Here is a 21,979-nt window from a genome sequence, read left to right on the forward strand (position 1 = left end):
ATGATTTTTCTCTATTGACTAAAATACTCCTTAAGCCTTAAGTTTTCTTGATAAAATTAATATTTTCATAACTTATTCTATTAAATTTTGATTTAAGCATGTTGACAGTCTAAACTATGTTTTTTGATGCTTTTGAACTCAATGGTAATGTCTATTTGACCAATAGAATTTCTTATAAAATTTTGAGTTTTATCTATTTTGACTAAATATTCTAATTCTTCAATCGTAATCATGGTAAGGTTCCTCGATATACGTAATAAATTTTCTGACATTGCAGGTTTGGTTTCTTCAAGTATATCCAAATTAAAAAAATGGGTCGGATATGGGTTGATGCCCCTTGACCCGAGTTGGTTCCGGGTCGTATACCATCCATATATCCACCTAGAACCTAATGATATATTACTTTGTAAGTTATATTTTATATTTTTCAAGGTTTTTTTTACAACCAATAAATGTTGGGCATAGTGGCTAAGGCTTCCCTCAATAAAGGTAGAGGTCTTGAGTTCAAGTCACACCTTTATTGATTTTTATTGAAATAATTTTGAGTGGTTCAAAATTATCCGACCTGGTCGACCATTTGGTCGAGTTGGATCTGGATATGGGTTTGGTCAAAATAAAATGGTTTGGATATAGTTTTAGCTAGTATGATCTGAGTCGGATATGGATCCGAATAAAAAATTTGGTTATGGATATACTCATATCCAGCCCGAACCCAATCCATTTTAAGCCTACTCGAAACTAAGAGCCACCTAGTCCCTTAGAATGTCAGCCAGTTGATCTTTAGTATTTACAATTGTAGTGAAGATATAACCAGATTTCAACTTTTTTTTTATGAAGTGACAATCCACCTCAGTGTGTTTGGTCCTATTGTGTTGTACTTGATTATGGGAAATATTGATTGTTGCATTGTTGTGACAACACAAACTCATAGGCCTATAGGCAGGAAGGACCAAATCTACTAACTGGATTTGGGGCAAAAGAAGTTCACAAACTTCATGGGCCATAAACCAAAAACATGTTTTTGCATTGGACCTTGCAACCACCATTTTTTCCTATTTCAAATTACGACTTTACAAGATTGCCTCTTACATATGTATAGTATCTAGGAGAGGATTATCGATCCGAATATTATGATCGATAATTGAAGTGAGAACTAGTGCTACAATAGGTAAATAGTTCGTTAGATACAATGCATGGATGATGATGTACTCACCATTTGATTATCATTTGACTCAATTCTTTTTTCTTTTCTTCTAGTTTTATTTCCTTTTAATTTTCTGCTCCAAAATTACGTGCTTTGAAAGGCACATGTCTTAATGTGGAAATTCTGGTGTGTAGGAAAAGCTTTCTGAAGAATTGCCAATGCCTCCATTATTTCAGTTCCTTACTGTATTAGCATTTAAAATATTTATTTGTGAAGAGGTAAGTTATTATGTGCTTTCTTTACAAATTTAGTTGTACTCTTTTCTCTAAAATTTTATTTCAAAAATGTTTAGCTACAACTGATGTCTCCATTTTTTAAATTTTTTAATCCAAGCATGTTTCCATGAATGAAGTAGCACAACAAAAAGAACAAAGTGAAAAAAGAGAAGCGTTGATCTCTACTTCAATGTCTAGGATTTCAAAGAACCTATAAAAAGCAATAAATTCTCCACATAAAAGTTTCGAACACTAAAAATTAATTGAAAAAGGAATCAATTTTTATATGCCCTTTCAAATCCTTAATTAAATAATCATTATGATCATCATAGTAAAAGTTTCAAACATTATTTCAATTCATTATTGTATTAACATGTAAAATATTTATTTGTGAAGAGGTAAGTTACTAGAGGCTTTCTTTACAACTTTAGTCACTCTTTTCTCTACCGTTTTATCTCGAAAATGTTTCGTTGTAAGTGATGTCTCCATTTTTGAAATTTTCTTAATCCAAGCATGTTGCCATGAATGAAGCAGCACAACAAAAACAAAAAGTGAAATATGTGAAGAGGGGATCTCAACTTCAATATCTAGGATTACAAAGAACCCATAAAAGCTATAAATTCCGCCCATAGAAGTTCCGAACACTAAAAATGAGCTAAAAAAAATGAAACAATTTTTTATGTTCTATCAAACCCTTAATGAAAGCCATTATGATAACCAAAGCCGTAACGCAAAAAAAAATTGGTGTTGGGTGGATGAATCCTAATGCTCCATTCAATTTTTCCAATAAAGCCATGTTTTTTGTTTGTTCAAGTATGTTCAAATCCGCTCTTTTTTATTTTTTTATTTTTTATTTTTAAGGCAAGCAAGGTGTTAGTGGTCAACGGAGGTGAAGGTGGGTTCAATGATATTTGATACTAGGTCACAGGATCAACACTCCTCAAGCCTTACCAACTTGGCTAAGATGGCACCTTCAATGTTCAAATATGCTCTCATGACCGATATTCATATCTTTTTTGGTTTTTCCTGTTTCTCTTTTAGATCCTTCAACTTGCATGCTCTTTCTAATTGGGGCTGTTGTTGAGTCTTATATGCACATAGCCAAACCATATCAATCCATTTTCCTTAGTCTTTCCTCTATTGGGGCTACTACTAAATTTTCATGAATATGTTTATTTCTAATTTTAGCTTTCTTAGTCTTTCACTCATACATCTTAGCATCCTCATTTTTTCTATGCTCAATCTATGAACATGTTTCTTGAATGTCCAACATTTACTCCCAAAAAGCATAGTCATTCTTATTCCCATCCCCTGATATTTTCCTTTCAACTTGATTGGATTATGTGGGCTAAATAGCACCCCAGAAGCATATTAGCTCCCCCTAGATGACTCATTTGCTCTTCTGTAAACAAACTTAAAATAGCATATACCATAGCCTAACTCAAGCTGTGATATTTACCTTTGACTATGTGCTAAATTATGAAATTCCCCTAAAGTAGTCATCTAAATTAGGAGGTTTTTATGGTTGTAGGTTGCTTAATATTCACTTTGATTTCATTTGCCTCTATGTTTTGTCACTTTTTATATTATTTTATTTATTTAATTAGAGAAACTTTATTAAAGAGTAAGAAAGAAATTCAAGAATTCAGCTGCATTGTACATCAAATGTCTGTAAGCACCCTTCGTAGCAAGAGAATTTTCTTTCTCATTGGTATTTCTAAGATGTGTTGCAGGATATTTTAAGGCATCTCTAAATCCCTAATATGGTTTGGGATATTAGCTTACCTCTGCTTGTCAGAGGTTTTCCATTTCCCTTGACAAGGTCATTGAGGAATTGTCTTTTACTTCAAAAAAAAAAAAAAAAAAATTGATCAGTAAAGATAATTTTATTGAAAAGAAGAATGAGGGGGGTCGAGGGGAGCAACCCAAAACAAAGAGAGGAAACAAGAAAAAAAGAAAAACCACAACAAAGCGAGCGCAACAAATCACTCTTGCGACAAGGATCAAACCCTATCTCATCTCACAATAAAATCTTCAAAGAAGACCCCTTAAATTCCTTATAGAGTTTGCTCCAAGAGAACATGAGCTCCAAAATCGAAAGAACTAGCCCTTCCACCGTAGACACCTTCCCCTCAAAAATACAACGATTGCGCTCTATCCAAATACCCCAGCAAATCGCAAACGAAGCCAAGAACCAAAGAATCCATTTAGACGATAAGAAAGATCCTTCCCATGCCAACCAAGATTTCAGAGCCAACTTGACTGAAAATTCATCTACAAAAGGAATTACGTAACATCAAATACGTAACTTACAAAGATATTTGAACGACTAAACAAAGGAATAGTCATTGCTTGGTTAAAACCTTAGTTTGCAATAGTAAAAAATATATCTTAAGACTAACACCATTGTTGTTTCTAAAAAGGCTTCATATATTTGCATACTTAGGGTTTCAAATTGAGCAACCACCAAAATTAAGCTTGGATGTTCTTAATTTTGCTCCATCCTTTTGGAGTTGCTATGTTCTTCTTAGCTGAAACAATTTAGAGGATCTAGGTCCACCTTTGCTCAGTGTCTCTGAAATGAATCCAATTGAACTCTTTAAAGGTAAAAGCCTAACTTTTTGTGGAATGATCGAGGAGATAAGAAGAGATCTCACCTTGTAAAATGGAAGTTGGTGTGTCATCCTAAGAAGATTAGGGGTATTAGTTTGAAGAGATTGAGACTGGGATAATGTGCTTTTGGGGAAATAGTTACTCTAATTATGAAGGAATTTAATGTTTTTTGGAAGTAGTCCACCAGTTATAAATACAAGCTCTAAAATCATAATGGAAAAAAAAAAAAAAAAAAGGTGTTGTATTTTTATAGGTTGATAGTCATAAAATGATTATGAACATGTATGGGAATTTTGTTCTAAAAAGAGTTTCATTTAAATTAAGGATAGCCGGAGATGCAAAGAAATTGGAAATGAATGCTCAAGATAATACTTTCAATACTATTTGCAGTCCCAAAAAGCGGGGAGGGTTGGGAGTTAGGAATATTAAAACTATGAATTGGGTTCTTCTTGGCAAATGGCTATTGAGAAATGGTTGGGAGTGGTTAAGTCTTAAGAGGATAGTAACTATGACCACGTATGGCAATAGGAATCTTGGTTGGGATAGTGGTCATTCCTGTGACCTGTATGGCTGCAACGTATGGAAAGGTAGTCTTATGACATGGATGGAGTTCTATAAAGGTATTAAATTCTAGGTATGGACGAAAGATAGGGTCTACTTTTCAAATGATATTTGGTGTGGTTAATCCCCTTTCAAATATGTATTTCCATCCTATATTCATTCTTTACAAAAGGGCTGGCAGCACAAGACTATATGGCATGGGAAGTAGGGGATTTATCTTAATATCTTGGATTTTTAAGAAAGAATTAGGGTCTATTTGATAAGTGAGAGTTTGTGATAGTTGGACTTTCAAGTGTTCAACTCTCTGAATGTCAACTTTGGAAAGTTGACAGTGAGTGTTAATTATAACTTTTGTGTTTGGTTGCTTACAAGAATTCACCTTGGAATTATATAGAGCTCCAACTCCATTGGGAGATAAGAGAAGACCTTTTTAAAAAAAAATCCAACTTCCTAATTGATGTTGAAGATAAATTCTTATTTATTTATTTAATTTTTTTAAAACTTAAATTTAAATCTTTTATTATTTTTTAATTATTTTTCTCATTGTTACAATAAAAATAGTAATATATGATTTTGTTAAATAAGTCAGTATTAAGTCTATGTCTTGTTTGGTCTTTTCCCTTCTTTATTATGTAATCCTTATATAGTCTAATTAGGGCTAATTAATTTAATAACTTTTCCCTAATCTTCTTCTCTCCAAATACGAACTTGGTATCAGAGCCAAGCTCTCTACCTCCATCGAAACCCACTGCTACAAACTTCATCGATTCATTCTTCCTTAAAATCATCACTCAACCCCTTTCATTTTTCAATTCATATCACCCCTACGGGGGTCCTCTGTCACTACAAGCCCTAATCACATCATGCGATAGGGAGCTAATAACTAATTGAAGCTGCGATCAGGCTGTTCTCACAGCAGTGGCTGTATCTAGGCCCTACGACACCCCAGGCGACTGTCTATGGGCATTGCGACACTCAAGGTGCATTTCTGGTATTGTGCGACCATCGTAGGTGACTATATAAGTTGTGCGATCATCGTGGGCGACTATCAGAGACCTGTGATCACAGCAGGTGACCTTCGTTGCTTTTGTTTTACATCGTAAAAGGCGGATCTGGCTTGTGCGACACAGCAGACTGCTGTTCTGAACCCTACAATCACTGGTAGATGGCTGTTTGTTGATCTTTGACTATCGTTGGTTGTTTTATGGGAGTGGTGGCAGTCAACACCTACGGAGATTACAGCAGGGTGCTGTTTTTGGAGTTGTTCTAACAACAGGGTGTTGTTTTTGGAGCTGTTTTAACAGCAGGGTGCTGTTTTTTTTGGGCTGTTCTAATAGCAGTATTGATTCTTGATTTCTCGCTCGCGGTAATGACTACTCGGGTCACCTACATCAGTGTTTGATAAGTTTTTCACGGCCCTTACAATCGTGCCTTTTTTGTGTTTACTTGAACTCCCTTCAAACCAAAGTACACAGACCCCTTGATGGCATCTGAGACATCATCTTCCTCGATCACTAGTAATGGATCGAGTGGCCTTCCTTTTCACTCAACCGATTTTCGAGTATTCAAATTACTACCGTGAAATTAGATGGTCCTAATTATCTCCTTTGGGCACGATCGGTTGAAATGTTCATTGGTGGAAAGGGAAAGATCAGTTATCTCACAGGAGTAGACAAACAACTTGCACCGACCGACGCTTCTTACTCTCATTGGTTGGCTAATGATTCTATGGTCCGATCGTGGCTGGTTTCATCTATGCAACCACATATTGCAGTTGGTTTTATGTTCTCGTCTACAGCAAAACAGATATGGGATTCTGCTAAGAACATTTACTCGCAACGTCAAAATAACATTCGGATCTTTAACTTAGAGCGTGAAATTTCTCGTCTTTCGCAAGGTGATTCTTCAGTTACCACCTATATATCAAAACTACGTGCTCGGTGGGAGGAGTTGACCTTCTATTCATCGTCCTTTGCCTGGAAGGACCCTCTTGATGAGACATTGTATGCGTCCATCCTGGATAAGAATCAGATTTTTCAGTTTCTGGCTGGTCTCCAGGATGAGTTTGAGTATGCGAGAGTTCATTTATTGGGTATGGATCCTTTTCCGTCCCTACAAACTGCGTATTCCTATGTCTTGGCCGATGAAAGTCGTCGCGCAGCTGTCCTACCCCTTTCTTCCGGAGATCACTCCGTTATGCTTACTCGCCTACCTTCTCCACAACCCCCCAGCGGGTCTTTGCCTACCCGTCAGCAACATAAGTGTGATCATTGTGGAAAGTTAGGTCATGTGAAGGCTCGCTGTTATGCACTTCATGGTTGTCCTAATCAGCATCGTCAACAATCTCAATGATCTTCAACTCATGTAATTTCTCAGCAGACGACTGATTTAGCACCTCCTTCAGCTACTACCTCCCCATCGGATTCAGTATCTCTATCCCAAGCCGAGCTTGACAAGTTCAGAAAATTCTTTAATCAGATAGAAACTTCATCTCAGCCGGTTTCTACATTCGCTCACTCAGGTACCTTTGCATCTGCACACAGTGTTTCCACCACTTCCTCACCATGGATCATTGATTCTGGTGTCTCAGATAACATGACCGGTACGTCCTCCCTATTTAAAACCTATAGTGTTTGCTCTGGCCATCATAAGGTTCACCTGGCTGATGGTTCTTTGTCTTCCATAGCTGGTCAAGGTCTTTTACCTGTTACACCCTCTTTACCCTTAACTAACACACTACATGTTCCTCAACTTACTACTAACCTTGTATCCGTTTGTAGTCTTACAAAAAATTTGAACTGCAATATAACCTTTTATTCCTCTCATTGTGTCTTTCAGGATCTGGAGTCGAAGAGGACGATTGGCACTGGACGTGAAGTGAATGGATTGTATCTCCTGGACGTTCCTGGTTCCCTAGCACTCATTCTGTTCTTCAACTTAGTAGTAGTAGTAGTCAGTCTAATAAGACTCATGTAATGCATTGGCATTTACGCTTAAGCCATATTTCCTTTGGCTATTTGAAACACATGTTCCCTAATTTATTTAATAATAATAATTTGCTTGATTTTTCTTGTGAAACTTGTCAATTAGCTAAACATGTGCGTTCTTCTTATTCTATTAGTATGAATCCTACTACACCTGCTATCTTTGACTTAATTCATTCTGATGTGTGGGGTCCTTCCCCTGTCACATCCACTCTTGGTTTTCGCTATTTTGTCTTGTTCATTGATGACTACAGTCGTACTACTTGGGTTTATCTTATGAAACATAAGAGTGAGGTTTATGGGATCTTCAAGCAATTTATTGCTATGGTTCAAACTCAATTTGATCGTACCATCAAGACCTTCCGTTCTGATCATGGTACTGAGTACACCTATAGTGAGGTCGTGAAACTTTGTTTAGAGTCTGGCATTGAACATCAAATGTCCAATGTTCAGACCCCTCAGCAGAATGGTCGATCAGAAAGAAAAAATCATCATATTCTAGAGTTAGCCCGTGCCATTTCTATTGGCATGAACGTGCCCCAATCCTATTGGGCTGATACGGTTCTTACTGCTGTTTACCTTATTAATTGGACTCCCTCCAGTGTTCTTCAGTTTGTCACACCCCTCTCTAAGCTCTCTCCAGATCGTCCTGTGTTTTCACTTCCTCCGCGCGTTTTTGGGTGTGTCTGTTTTGTTCAAATTCTTGACCAAACTCGTTTTAAACTTGATCCTAAGGCTGTTAAATGTATCTTTCTGGGTTATTCCTCTACCTAGAAAGGATACTGTTGTTACCATCCTCCTTCTCGACGACGTTTCATTTCTCGAGATGTTTCTTTTTTTTAGCATACTCCCTACTATAGTGGGTCTGTTGGCATTCAATCTGAGTGGTTTCCTCTAGATTCACTTGATGATCATTTTCCTTCTTTATTTCCCCTTCCCATGCCTGTTCCTCCCTCGCCACCCCCTGTCAGTTCGTCCTCTCCTCCCTTTGCAGGTTTACTCTCGACGTCTATGTGATACTACCATCACTTCTATGTCCGACCAGCTCGCCTCCAGCTACGCCTCCGTCTGTTCCCTGTGATGATCGTTCTATTTCCACTCGTAAGGGTAAGCGCACTTGTACTTATCCCATTTCACATTGTATATCTGATTCTGCACTATCACCCTCCTATCGGAGTTTTCTTGTTTCTTTCCGTTGTTTCTCTTCCTACTACTGTTGCAGATGCTCTTGCTCATCCTGAGTGGCGAGCAGCTATGATTGATGAGTTGACTGCTCTTGAAAAGACTCAAACTTGGGAAATTGTTCCTCTTCCGCCTGGCAGGAAAGATGTGGGGTGTCGCTGGGTATTCATGCTTAAGCATAATCCGGATGGTTCCATTGCTCGTTATAAGGCCTGTCTGGTGGTTATGCTCAGACTTATGGGCTTGATTATCAAGAAACTTTTGCTCCGGTTGCCAAAATGAGTACCATTCGCGTTCTCCTTTCTGTTGCCGCTATTTGAGGGTGGCCTCTCTTTCAGTTAGATGTCAAGAATGTTTTTCTCAATGGTGATCTTCAGGAAGAAGTTTATATGGTCCAACCTCCTGGGTTTCTTACTTCTGTTTCTCTTGCCCATGTTTGTCGTCTTGGCCGGTCTCTTTATGGCCTGAAGCAGTCTCCTCGTGCCTGGTCTGAGCGCTTCACTAAGGTTATGCATCAATTTGGCTTTCATAAGAGTTCTGCTGATCACACCTTGTTCTTGCGTCACTCCCAAGGCAAAACTGTTGCTCTGCTGTGTATGTGGATGATATTGTCATTACTGGAGATGATGATGATGGCCTTATCGCGGTCAAAACGTACTTAAGACGTCAATTTGAAATTAAGGACCTTGGACATCTTCGCTATTTTCTGGGTATTGAGGTTGCGCGGTCCCAGTCCGGTATATTTATTTCTCAGCATAAATATGTCCTTGATCTATTCCATGATTCTGGTCAGCTTGGATCTCGTCCCGCTGATACGCCTATTGAGCAGAATCACAGGTTGACTGATTCTGAGGGGGAGTGTTTGTCAGATATTGGTCAATATCAGCGTCTTGTGGGAAAATTGATCTACTTGTCTATGACTCGCCCTGACATTGCTTATGCTGTTAGCGTTGTAAGTCAGTTTATGCACTCGCCTCGAACGTCTCATCTTATTGTTGTTTATCGTATTCTTAAATACCTTAAGGGATGTCTTGGTCGAGGTATTTTATTCAAAAATCATGGTCATCTTCGTGTTGAGGCATGGACAAATGCAGATTATGCTGGTTCAGTGACTGATAGAAGGTTTACTTCTGGGTATTGTACTAAAGTTGGTGGTAACTTGGTAACCGACGTAGTAAGAAGCAGGATGTGGTTTCTTGATCGAGTGCTGAGTCAGAATACAGAGCTATGGCACTTGGAGTATGTGAGTTGTTGTGGCTCAAGATCTTGATCTTACTAGCTGATTTATGTCTTCCTGTGCCGATCCCTTTCTTACTATATTGCGATAATAAGTCAACTATTAACATAGCTGCAAATCCGGTTCAGCATGACAGAATGAAGCATTTCGAAGTTGATCATCATTTCATTAGATAAAAGATTGTTTATGGATAGATCTGCACTCCCTTTGTTCCTACATCTCAACAATTCACTGATGTTCTTACTAAAGGTGTTAGTTATGTCTCTTTTGAAGATGTCTTGTCCAAGTTGGGCATTGTTGATATCCACGCACCAACTTGAGGAGGAGTGTTAAATAAGTCAATATTAAGTCTATGTCCTGTTTGGTCTTTTCCCTTCTTTATTATGTAATCCTTATATAGTCTAATTAGAGCTAATTAAATAAGTCTATTAAGTCTATGTCCTGTTTGGTCTTTTCCCTTCTTTATTATGTAATCCTTATATAGTCTAATTAGGGCTAATTAATTTAATAACTTTTCCCTAATCTTCTTCTCTCCAAATACGAATTGATTTATTATTATTATTATTATTTATTCATTTTAAGAAATAGTAATAATAATTTATTATAATAAAATAAGAAATCAAATTAAAAAAAGGGGATGAGAGCGAGAGTTGCCAACTTTCACCTCTTAAGGTGAAAGTTGAAATGCTTCAATTTTAGGAAGTGGGAGATTGAGCTTGGTTGGCCATCGGTTGACCTCACTTTCTCTTTTTAATGAAATCCTTATTTATCTAAAAAAACAAAAGAGTTGGTGAGTTGAGCTTTCCAAACACAATCTTTGGCAACTTGAGAGAGTTACTAACTCTCATGTTTAAGCTATTGGAAGGATGATTTTGTCTTACCCTTTTCACTTGTATATCTTGATCTCTCTATATACTTCCAAATGATGATAGAAGATTTTGGTAGTATAGTCATGAAAACCTTTTATTGGTCGGGTCTTTCTATGTGGTTTTGTATATATCTCCTTGTTTTGGTTTCTTTTCTTTCTTAGGTTTGGGTTCCAAGATTCCTTTTGATGTTGCCTTGTTTGTTTGATGGACAAGATTTTGTTTGTCGGTCACTTGATCACCGATAAGTGGATAATTGTTGATTTTTGCTCCATTGGTGAAGCTAGTGGGGAATTAATAAATTTCTAACTACAATTGCCGTTTTAGAAAGATTTATTTGGAATCACTTTTTTTAGTGATTTGGCGTTAGCTAGATTATGCTCAACTGTGTTTAAGAGGTTTGCCATTCAAATATCTTGATGGTAAGCTTTATATTTTAGAACTTTTAAGCTAAATGTCAACTTTTTCCTTTTTGTGTTTACATCATGACATTGTAATGAAGCATCTAAAATTGTGAACTTTATACTATAATGTTTTCTATAGCTTGTTGTTTACAAAAAAGAAAATAATTAATGCCGAGATCGGAGTAAACACTGACCTCGAAGCATTTAATGTCTCGGAATTTCTTAGTCGAAACAGTCTTGTTTTTTCTCCTGACATAAACATTGCCTCGAGATGGGATTTTAAACCTTGGTACTGCCATCAATATCATAGTCACCCACTGACTTTTTCAAAGAATCATGTTTAAATCACGGTTTTAAAGACTGGCGATTAAATCACGACTTTTTGAAAAAGTCACAATTTAAACACAAAAAAATGGGAATTTTTTTTTTAGATGGGCAAGCCATTTTAAAAGGGTTTTTTCAAATACCATTTATTCTTAAGTTGAAAATAGGATTTGATGATATAAATGATAACATCACTTAGTAGAAAAAAAATATAGTCTTAACACTTTCGAATTTCTCTCGATTTTTTTCGTTTTTTTGACTTTTTCCCTTGCCGACTTATAAATGAACCCCGACTTGGTGACTATGATCAATACAACATGTCAATAAGAGTCCACTGGGCTTATTGAAGTATCCAAGAATCATATTTTAATAGCTTGACTGCTAAATGGCGCTTCTTGATTAACTTGCCTAATATGAACTCTCTTCGATGTTTATTGTTTCATGGTACACCCATCACTAAAACAAAGGCTTGATTGGTCGCAGGTCGATGTCGCAATTATTGAAGTTGGTCTTGGGGGGGAAAGGGATTCAACAAATGTGGTATGCATCTCTCCCAAGTGATCACATATAATCATGGATGCAATACTTTCAGTATTTCATATGGAACTATTATCTTACCAAATCCATGCAAAACATAAAAATATTTTTTCTTTCTTCTCTTTGGCATTTCTTTACTATTGTTTGGTGCATATAACCATACAAATTTCCTTAATGAGTTCTTTTGTAATAGAATTGGATCTAAACCTATACAGATCAAAGAACCTGTTGTTTGTGGCATTACTTCTTTAGGGATGGATCATGTGGAAGTATTAGGTATGTCTTTCTTTTGAAATTCTCATCCTTGACATCAAGTATTTTGTTGCACATCATCTTGTGGATTGATGGGACCCTACTTTCATGCTTCATTTTTCTGCATTACAAAAAAAAAAAATATTATTATCATAATACATGTGAGAAAATTTAGTGGTATAAGAAAACTCATTCACACCAAAGGAAAAAAAAGACAAAAATGATGTACGACATGCTTAGAAGAAAAGAGCAGCTAGCTTAGCCTCTTAAAAATGTGAGCTTCCCATAATAGGAGAAGGATTCTATCCCATGGTTCAAAATCTCAATTTTGAGGAACACCATAATTAGTTGAAAACTAAGGCGTCTGGACTAGTACAACACGAAACAATGAGAAGACAAACCCCAGATGTATTGTTTTAATAACCCCCAACACCAAGACAATTCAGCAAAACATTATGTGATTAAATGAATCAACTATGTTTTTATCTTGAAAGCATAATGGGTTTGTTGAGCAAACAACCACAAATCACACAATATCAAATAACTGTTTTCAATTTTCACCAATCATTATGCGGACACTCTTCCCCAAATGATATGAAATATTCTAAAAACCTCAAATATCTTAGAGTTACAAGAAAGTGGGTCTTTTTTGGTAAGATAGAAAGAGTACAGCTAAGGGAAAGAGATTTCCTTGTGAAAATAAATAAACAAAAAAGATATAAAAAGAGAACAAGTAAAACAACCTCTTGACATAAGAAATCTCTGCCCTCATGAATTAAAAATTCCCAATTAACGTTGATCTCTTCTGACTTAACTCTCGAAATCCCTTTATGAAATACCACCTCTCAATGGGAAATTTCACTATAGGCTTGTACTTTTTCTAGATCTCCCATAAAGGATCCTAGAGATCCTGTTTTTTCATTCCTTGCAAATGTCCCAACATAAAGTGAAAGGCAATTTCTTGCACAAAATTCTCCCCGTAGCCCAGGAAAATCATATTATATAAGAATGTAGGTCTAGCATGTTTTTGAAGAAAACCTAACATCCAAACAACGGGAAGAAGAATCTCCATACGACTCAAATTCCTTATCATGGTTCGTTTGCTCGTCTACTTTTGGTGTATGTAGATAATATTGTGCTAACAGTTAGTGAATTTCAAACTAAAAAACCTAGGCAATTTGCGGTATTTCTTTGGTATTGAGGTGGATGTGTAGTTGGGATTAATTTCTCACGAAGAAAATATTTCTTCGATTTGTTAGAAGAAACTGGGTTGCTTGTGTCCAAACCAGTGAATTATGGATCCAAGATTAAAGTTGACTGGTGAGCAAGGAGATATAATTGATGATCCTGGAAGGTGTAGAAGACTTGTCAATAAATTGAATTACCTCACCATTACCAGACCAAACATCTCGTATGCTATTTGCATTGCAAGTCAATTCTTGGAATCTTCTTTGTGACAACTAGACAACTATTCATAGAGCTGCTAATCTAGTGTTTCATGAGAGAACAAAACACATGTTTGGGTGGATTGCCATTTGGTTTGTGCGAAACTCAACAGTGAAATAAATGTTGAGTTCAGTCCCACATCGAACACTCATTGCCTTGTCTCTTCTCTTATAAGTTCATGGGCCTCTCTACTCATTGCCAATTGGTTTTGAAATGGACCCCCAAATTTATCATGGTATCAAAGCGAGCCTCTCTCTCCTCCACGTCATCCAGTTCATATCTCCACGTGCTTTGGCCGAGTCTGGCCCACATGTGCGGGGCCGTGTTGAGTTTAGTACCACATCGGACACTCATTGCATTGTCTCTCCTCTTATAAGTTCCTAGGCCTCTCCACTCATTGCCAATTGGTTTTGAGTTGGACCCCCAAATTTATCAACAACTACATCATATGTCAAGTTTGAAGATCTGTTAGCTGATTTGTGCACTAAAGCTTTGGAAAGTGATAGCAAGCTGGGATTATATGATATATATTTTTCAGCTTGAGGGGGAGTGTTAAAATAATATATTAAGTGTAGGGGGTAAAATTGTACTTTCCTCTATTATGTTAACATAATATGAAAGGGGATTGATCCCTAGGGGTGGAGTCAAGTTCGACTCTTCCCTCTTTCTCATCATCTTCTATCTTCTTCAAACCCTAGATCTACACATGTAACACATTGCTAGTGAATGCATTCATTTTAGGAAAAGAAAAGGAAATATGGGTTGGTGTCAAATAAATTAGAGAGCCTATGATAATGTGGAGTGGTGTTTCTTGGAGTATTCTATATAAAGACTTTTCATGCACCAAAACATTCCTGAACAGTTAATATTTTCCACAAGTAGGGATTCGTTCTCCGTTACTAATGGCTAGATGTCCAAAGGCCATACATCTTGATTCATATTCCTCATTCTTGATGTGAACTGAAGAGAGACGAAGTTTGATTCAATGGAAGTGTCCGACATATAGATTCGTTTTCGGATAATATTTCTCAAAAGAACTACAAGAGCATTTTTCACTGTCGCATTTAACAAAATTATATGCAGGAAATACTCTTGGAAAGATTGCATCACACAAGGCGGGAATTTTCAAGGTATGAATTTTATCAATTCAACAAGTAAACTTGCATAAATCTGATTTTTTGTTTTTGTAATGGATAATTTGTTTCAATATTTTCTGTTTTGATTATCAAACTAAGTAATTTTCATTTTTTAAGTTTTTTTTTCTAAAATGTGTTGATGTGTTTCCTGTCTTGGAAGCTTCAAATCCCTGCATTCACTGTACCCCAACTTCCAGAAGCTATGGATGTTCTTCAGGACAAGGCCTCTGAATTGATGGTTAGCTCCTCTGCCTATGTACCTAATGTATAGAAAAGATCATACTGCAAAAAATATGTTACCAACATGATTAGTTCTGTTTTCTTTTTCCGCACAACTGAATTTTACTGATTATTTAACGCATCATTGATTGCCTTGAAATGATTGTATTATTCATATTTTTAATGAGTTGTCAGAAATATACGTCCTTTCAAACCCATTTATCATTTTATTAATGTAATTATTTATTTTCTTGTAACTCATATTTAAGATACTATTCATTTTTCATGCATAATCATTTAATTATGTGGGGTATTTCTGTATATTTTTTTTCATGAGATGGAATAAGGGTAATTACTATTTGATGAGATGAACGTGTCGAAATTCTGATTCCGGCTCACTGTTCATTTTAATTCCCAAAACATGAAGTGCGACATTGCAGGTTTTTCAAAGTGGCAATCTCAATGATATAAAGTTGAGTTCGCTGATATTTTTTTTTTTCTGAAGTAACAATCTCGCTGGTTTATATAGTAATGATCTCGCTACTTTGTAGTGAACCTGTGAGATCGACACTTTTATAACCACCGAGATTGTCACTTTGAAAAAAAAAAATATTATCAGCGATCTCGCTACTTTGTATCAGCAAGATCGTCACTTTGAAAAACCTGTGATCTCTCACTTCATGTTTGTAGCTTGATTGTTGCAAGATATCTCCATGGTGGCTAAATCATGGTTTAAAATTTACTTCCACTTCGACATCCAATTTTTTGATGTAATAGAATCAAACATTGCTATTGTAGGAAATGAAAACATATATGCATCATTTATATGTAGTGTTATTTATGTTATTTCAGTTTTATAGTATATTAGTTAAAGAAAGGGTCAGCTGGCCCTAATTTTGGAGAACTTCAAATCGTTTTCTTCTCTCACCTGATGTATTCTTACCAACGCAGGTTCCTTTGGAAATCGTACCAGCACTTGACCCAAAAGAGTTGGATGGATTAAAGCTTAGCTTATTTGGTGATCACCAGTACATAAATGCAAGCCTTGCTGTTGCTCTTTGTAGATGTTGGCTTCAAAGTACAGGAAACTCAAAGGAACTCTTCCAGAATGTTGGTTTATCTCCGTTCACCTTGGACTATTATATTTTTGCTTCTATTGTGATATTATATCCAGCCACTAATAGCCTTCCAGCTTCTTTATCATGGGGCGAAGTATTGACAGTCATTGCTTATTTACTTGTTAGAATGCTATGTAGCAAAAGCATGGCATGCATGTTGGTATGCTACAAACTGTCAGTCATGTTACAGCAATCCACATCCGTCCTGTGTGCTTGATTTGTGCAGTATTTGAGGTGATGGCAACCCTCACCTTACAAGCCGGTTTTGTAAGGTTGAGTTAGGCCCATGGACCATAATATGGTATCAAAGCTGGGTCATCATTTGTGGATGTACGAAGGTGTTTCCTAGGCCTTGCACATGGTGGTCCCATGTGAGTGAGGGTGTTAGAACCATGGTCCCATATCGGTCCTGGGTGCTCGATTTGTGCGGTATTTGAGGTGGTGGCAACCATCACCTTACAAGCTGGTTTGTAAGGTTGAGTTAGGCCCATGGACCTTAAATAAGACACACTAACACCTGTGCATTATTCCATACGCAATGAGGGTTAATTTTTTAAAACACTTCATACTCAATTTCATGTTAAGTATATATTATAATTTTTTTTTATTTTTTAAATATGATGATATGTTAAAATCATATACAATATATCGATATTATAGCTGAAAACGAATTATTTGAACAGATTAGGTGTCAGCACCCCACCGATGCCCAACATGGATGTAGATAGAATGTGAATACTATTATAAAATTAGGCTAAATAAAAGTTTTGTGTTGAAAGATCAGCTGAAATGTGAACATTCTTGGATATCAGAGAATTGCACTAGCCTATGATACCAGGATATTTCAACGTGCCCATTGTACATGTGTACACATGATAAGATATCATAACTATTTTCTTATTCCTAGAGCCTAGTTATTTCTTGAACTCATAATAGTTTTCTTGTTTTTCTTGTTAACAAAATTATGTTTTAAAATTCTAAAAAAAAATTTACTCTGAAAAGTTTTTCAACTAAGATGCTCAGACGTGGATATCCATACTGAACCTGGTATCTTTACATGGGACAGTAATTTATCGCACCATCTAAAGAGAAGCTTGTTCTATCCAGGAATATGTTTCGCTTAGGGGAGTCTTTAATTGTAAAACTTTACGTTTATATCTGATTTCCTAACCTGTTAACATTTGAAATCAGGCAAAACTGGGAGCAAATTTGCCAGAGCCATTTTTGAGAGGTCTCATGACTGCACGTCTCTCTGGGCGAGCTCAGATTTTTCATGATACCTTGGGGAAATCCTACAATTTGTTAGAAATGAAACAAAACAATCCTGGAGATCTAATCTTTTATTTAGATGGAGCTCACAGCCCTGAGAGTATGGAAGTTTGTGCAAGATGGTTCTCCAATGCTATAAAAGAAGACGACAGTTCTTTTAGATTTGAAAAAATTGAAGGATTGTGGGGAAACAGTGGAGTATCTCAACATGAAAATGAGAGTTTTGATGGGTCTAACAAAATTTCAAAGCAGGTGACGAAATAAACTTGGGAATATGTCTCCAAAATAGTCAATATGATTGTTGATTTTTTGTTCTTGTTTCCACAAGACAGTTTTTTTTTTTGTCAATTTCATTTCCATGGTTCTTAAAATACAGTTATCCTTGTTTTTCTGTAGATTCTTTTGCTCAATTGCATGGAAGTGAGAGACCCTCAGATTCTGCTTCCACGACTTTTCTATACTTGTGCTTCGTCTGGTATGCTTCTCAGACCCAACCGCCCCCCCCACCCCCCCCCCCCCCCCCCCCCCCAAAAAAAAAAAATATGTAAATTGTGTTTATCCTACGTTTTTAAATTGACCCTTTTAAATGATTGAAAAACCCTAGACTTATTTCCAGCAAGTTCGGAAATTTAATTAAGAAATAAGGCTGATTTTGGATTTTGTAACAACTTGGGCAGGTGTTCACTTCTCGAAAGCCCTTTTCGTCCCAAGTATGTCAGCATATAACAAGGTTACTTCTGCTAACACAATCATATCTTCAGATGTCTCTAATAAGGACTTGTCATGGCAATTCACTCTCCAGAGAACTTGGGAGAATATAATCCATGGGAAAGGTAAATTCTTCATTGTTTTGCAGTCTATAACAATTATTAAATTTTTTTTTCAATTTATTCTTGATTTTCACAACCATTTCTCTGTCTTTGTGAATTACAATTCCCATTTTACACATATTGCATGTGATGATGACCTATAAAATTTGTTTGGTTACAATTAACACTATAACCATAATTTGGCCAGCATAAATGGAAACAAAGATTTGGAGAATGGATGTGTTGAATAGAGGCACAAAAATGTACCTTTAGCACAAAAATAGCTCTAAAACAAATAATAAATTTTACATCAAGTATATCTGACCCCATATTGTTGGGATAAAAGCTTTGGTTATGATTGTAGTCATCAAGTTAGAGAAAGAGTTTAAAATAGCAAGGAAAGGAAAACGTTGGGAAAAGAGAAAAAAAGGGGGTCTGATTAAAAATTATATATATACCTTATGAGACGTTAACATTCTCCAACACTTTATTTTTCCAATAATACCCCTATTAATTTTGTTTTTTAGTGAAAAGAAATAAGGGTATGTTGATCTTTTACACAATAAATGCTTGTTTGCATTGATTGCCAAATCATTTATTGCAACAAGACATTTAATTCTAAAGATTAAATGTCCTTAGTATTTATTATGAAAGAGACAAGTATTAATTTCATAAATAAGCATTTATTATGTAAAAAGACTAATATACCCTTATCTTTTTCACTAAATGACAAATATGTAGGGGTATTATTGGGAAAAAAAGTGTTGGAGAATGCTAACGTCCCCATGAGGTCTTGGACGTTAGCATTCCCCATATATATATTAGTCTAAGTTTTTAATATTTTTTTGAGCAAGAAAGCACACTATTAAATATCTATACAACATAAAATTTTTCCACTTCTAGTTTATACATGCTATGATTCTAAATCAGGAACAACCATAAAGCTTCAAAAATCAACCACAAAGCCCAAAAAATGTTGTAAAAAATAACTTAAATTTTAAAAAAAAATCATGTTTAAAATGAAAAAAAAGCCATTGTTTTTTAAAAGTCACTTTTTTACTTATTTTATTCTCTAGAAGGACAATGTGTTTTAAACGAGATTTTTTTCGGACAAAAAAAAAAAAAACAAATGCTGTTTTTTGTGACTAAGATGAAGACTTTGTTGTAAACCTAAATTGAGAACCTAAACTAGTCATTTATGCCCATTGAAGAACTAGTCCGTAGAGTTTTAGATTTTTACAGTTCATCTTCTGTTAACCTATCAAACCTTAATTTAGAAAATATCCAAAATAAGATGTAGTTTTTTTTTTCCATTTTCACCTTGCAAGTTGCCAAACAAGCATTGCTGCTTTCATTATAATACATTAGGTAATTGAGTTTGCTCTTTGGTAGGTCTCATCGACCTCCAGTCGAGCTTTCCTTTGTCCTTGCAATCCTATTCTGGTTTAATGAAATCCCTATATATATATATATATATTAGATGATAAAATACCTTGCCACACACCATTGGATAACCCCATAATCACAAGCTCTCCAAGATTTGGAACTAAATTAAATTAAATCAGTTTTTAACAGAAGAAATGATGAGTTGTCTTTCATCAGCTGTCCTTGGTAGTTCTTGAAGGGAAGTTACAAGCCATACAGGCTTGATTGTTCTTCATTGAATCGTAACTGCTTTATACTTTTGTCGTTTATTCAGATGCTATACTTGATGAAAAGTTGAAGACAAATAGCTCAGAGAGCTTTCCATCTGATTCATGTGGATTCCTCTATGGAGATCCTTCTCTGAAATGCAATCTTTCCAATAATAATTTCAGTTGCAGTGAAGTGATTCCTTCATTGCCTTTAACAATAAAATGGTTAAGGGACACTGTTAGGGAAAATCCATCCCTCAAAGTTCAGGTACAAACTCTACTCAATCTCAAAACTTTGGATCTTTTAAATCTTCCATTCTGTATTCCACTTTTTTAGTTTTTTCAGCATACTATTATCACCCCTCATAGTTGATTCACAGACTTCTGTGACTTAGTCGAAACAAAATTTGATTATTTATTGTTTCTGAGATTTGCAGGTTCTCGTAACGGGATCGCTGCATCTAGTTGGAGATGTGTTGAAGCTCTTGAGAAGGTGATACAAATTTAACTTTCAAATAGGATTATTCGAAGACATTTTACTGGAAGTGGTGAATGTTCGTCATGGCAAACATTTTATTTTATTTTCGAAACATAATCAACTTTGAGTCCAGCTTACCCATTAAAACACGAATGCAGTGTTCTATTATTAGAAAATAATTAAACTATTTATTATATCTTGTGTCATGTTTTATTAACCCATTGTTCTATAATATTCATTCATTGTGTAATATATTAATGCCTACTAATGAGTTGGGCATAAATAATACTTTCAAAAGCTCTGTGTTTTGTTATTGCAAGTTATTTGGTCATATTTTGATCGCCCCACCAACTTTTAATTATAACACACCAGTAATTAGCTTAGGCATAATACACCAGAAAATCTCTCTCTCTCTCTCTGAGATTGGTGTGTTATAATAAAATGTTGCTGCAGTAATCTTATTTAAAAATGAGAATGTTTGGGTAGGAGAATGATTTTGTTCAAGGAACCATTGGAATGGAAAAATGGTGGAATAGGTGATTTAGATATAACCCTCCGTGATTTTTTCAATCTAACATGTAGACGAGTTAATTTGTCTTTTTCTTCAACCTTCAAACCTCAAGAACAAGATATGATATTCAAAGAAATACAAGTATAGATTATAGTAAAGAAAAATCAAAGGATTCTACAAAACATTGAAGATAATGGGCTTACAATAAGATTGAATAAGTTAAAAATGATTTACTCTAGACGATAAGATTATATCTTCTTCAAATTTCAAATCAAAACAACACAAAAGGATTTTTAGAGAAGAAATTTGGATCTTTTTTTGTTAGAAAAATCAGGGATTTTGTCACATTAAAGATGACCGTCGAACATGTCAAAAAATATTTTAACCTGAGATAATGACTGGTTTTGAGAAGAAAATCAAGGGGTTTTTCATTGGAGGTTGAAGATAAGGCCATTTAAGTCATTTTATATAAGCTATATTACGAAAGCTAGGTCATGGGGGTGGCATGTCATCAGTTTAAGAACATGGGCATATCTCTAATATTGATCAAAACTTGGAGGATACATCGAAATCACCCTAATATCTATTGTATCTCTAATTTTGGGAGATGCTATTGACACCCCTACTTTTACTTGTTACACCCCACTTAAAAATAAAAGAAAATATGGTCAAGAGTCCGGAACCCCAGCAACTTATTAATTTCTTAGGGCCACCCTTCAGGGTCTTGTTGACCCTTAACAATCAATCACCATTACTCTCTCTAAAATAACAAAACTTTTTTGTAGTCAACTTAAAATCCATGATATCTCCATGAAAATAAATCAATTTTTATTTAATTAAAAAAGAGAATTGTGTCTAGTCTCTACCCTAGTCCGTTACTTAGTTATATTATACATTCAAGATTCATTCCACATTTGCCTCTCAGCCTTGTTATGGCTTGTGGTGGTGTTCCTCCTCTATCAAAATCTCATAACCTCCAA

At 35.6% G+C, this 21,979-nt stretch overlaps 1 protein-coding gene across 1 annotated transcript in view; it reads left to right on the forward strand.

Annotated features, from left to right (window-relative positions):
• LOC147400410 (folylpolyglutamate synthase-like) overlaps positions 1-20,807 on the forward strand; it is a 66,045-nt gene extending 45,238 nt beyond the window's left edge. Inside the window, 11 exon segments of the mRNA XM_086446088.1 lie at positions 1,339-1,422; positions 12,074-12,130; positions 12,343-12,403; positions 14,909-14,955; positions 15,122-15,199; positions 16,132-16,290; positions 17,490-17,819; positions 17,964-18,042; positions 18,245-18,400; positions 20,076-20,278; positions 20,448-20,807. Of these exon segments, the coding sequence (XP_086302214.1) occupies positions 1,339-1,422; positions 12,074-12,130; positions 12,343-12,403; positions 14,909-14,955; positions 15,122-15,199; positions 16,132-16,290; positions 17,490-17,819; positions 17,964-18,042; positions 18,245-18,400; positions 20,076-20,278; positions 20,448-20,507 (1,314 nt within the window). The 3' untranslated portion in view covers positions 20,508-20,807.
• Positions 20,808-21,979: the final 1,172 nt, after the last annotated feature.

This window comes from Akebia trifoliata, chromosome 6 (assembly GCF_017979445.1).
Source record: "Akebia trifoliata isolate Shusen 1 chromosome 6, ASM1797944v1, whole genome shotgun sequence".
Taxonomy (NCBI): domain Eukaryota; kingdom Viridiplantae; phylum Streptophyta; class Magnoliopsida; order Ranunculales; family Lardizabalaceae; genus Akebia; species Akebia trifoliata.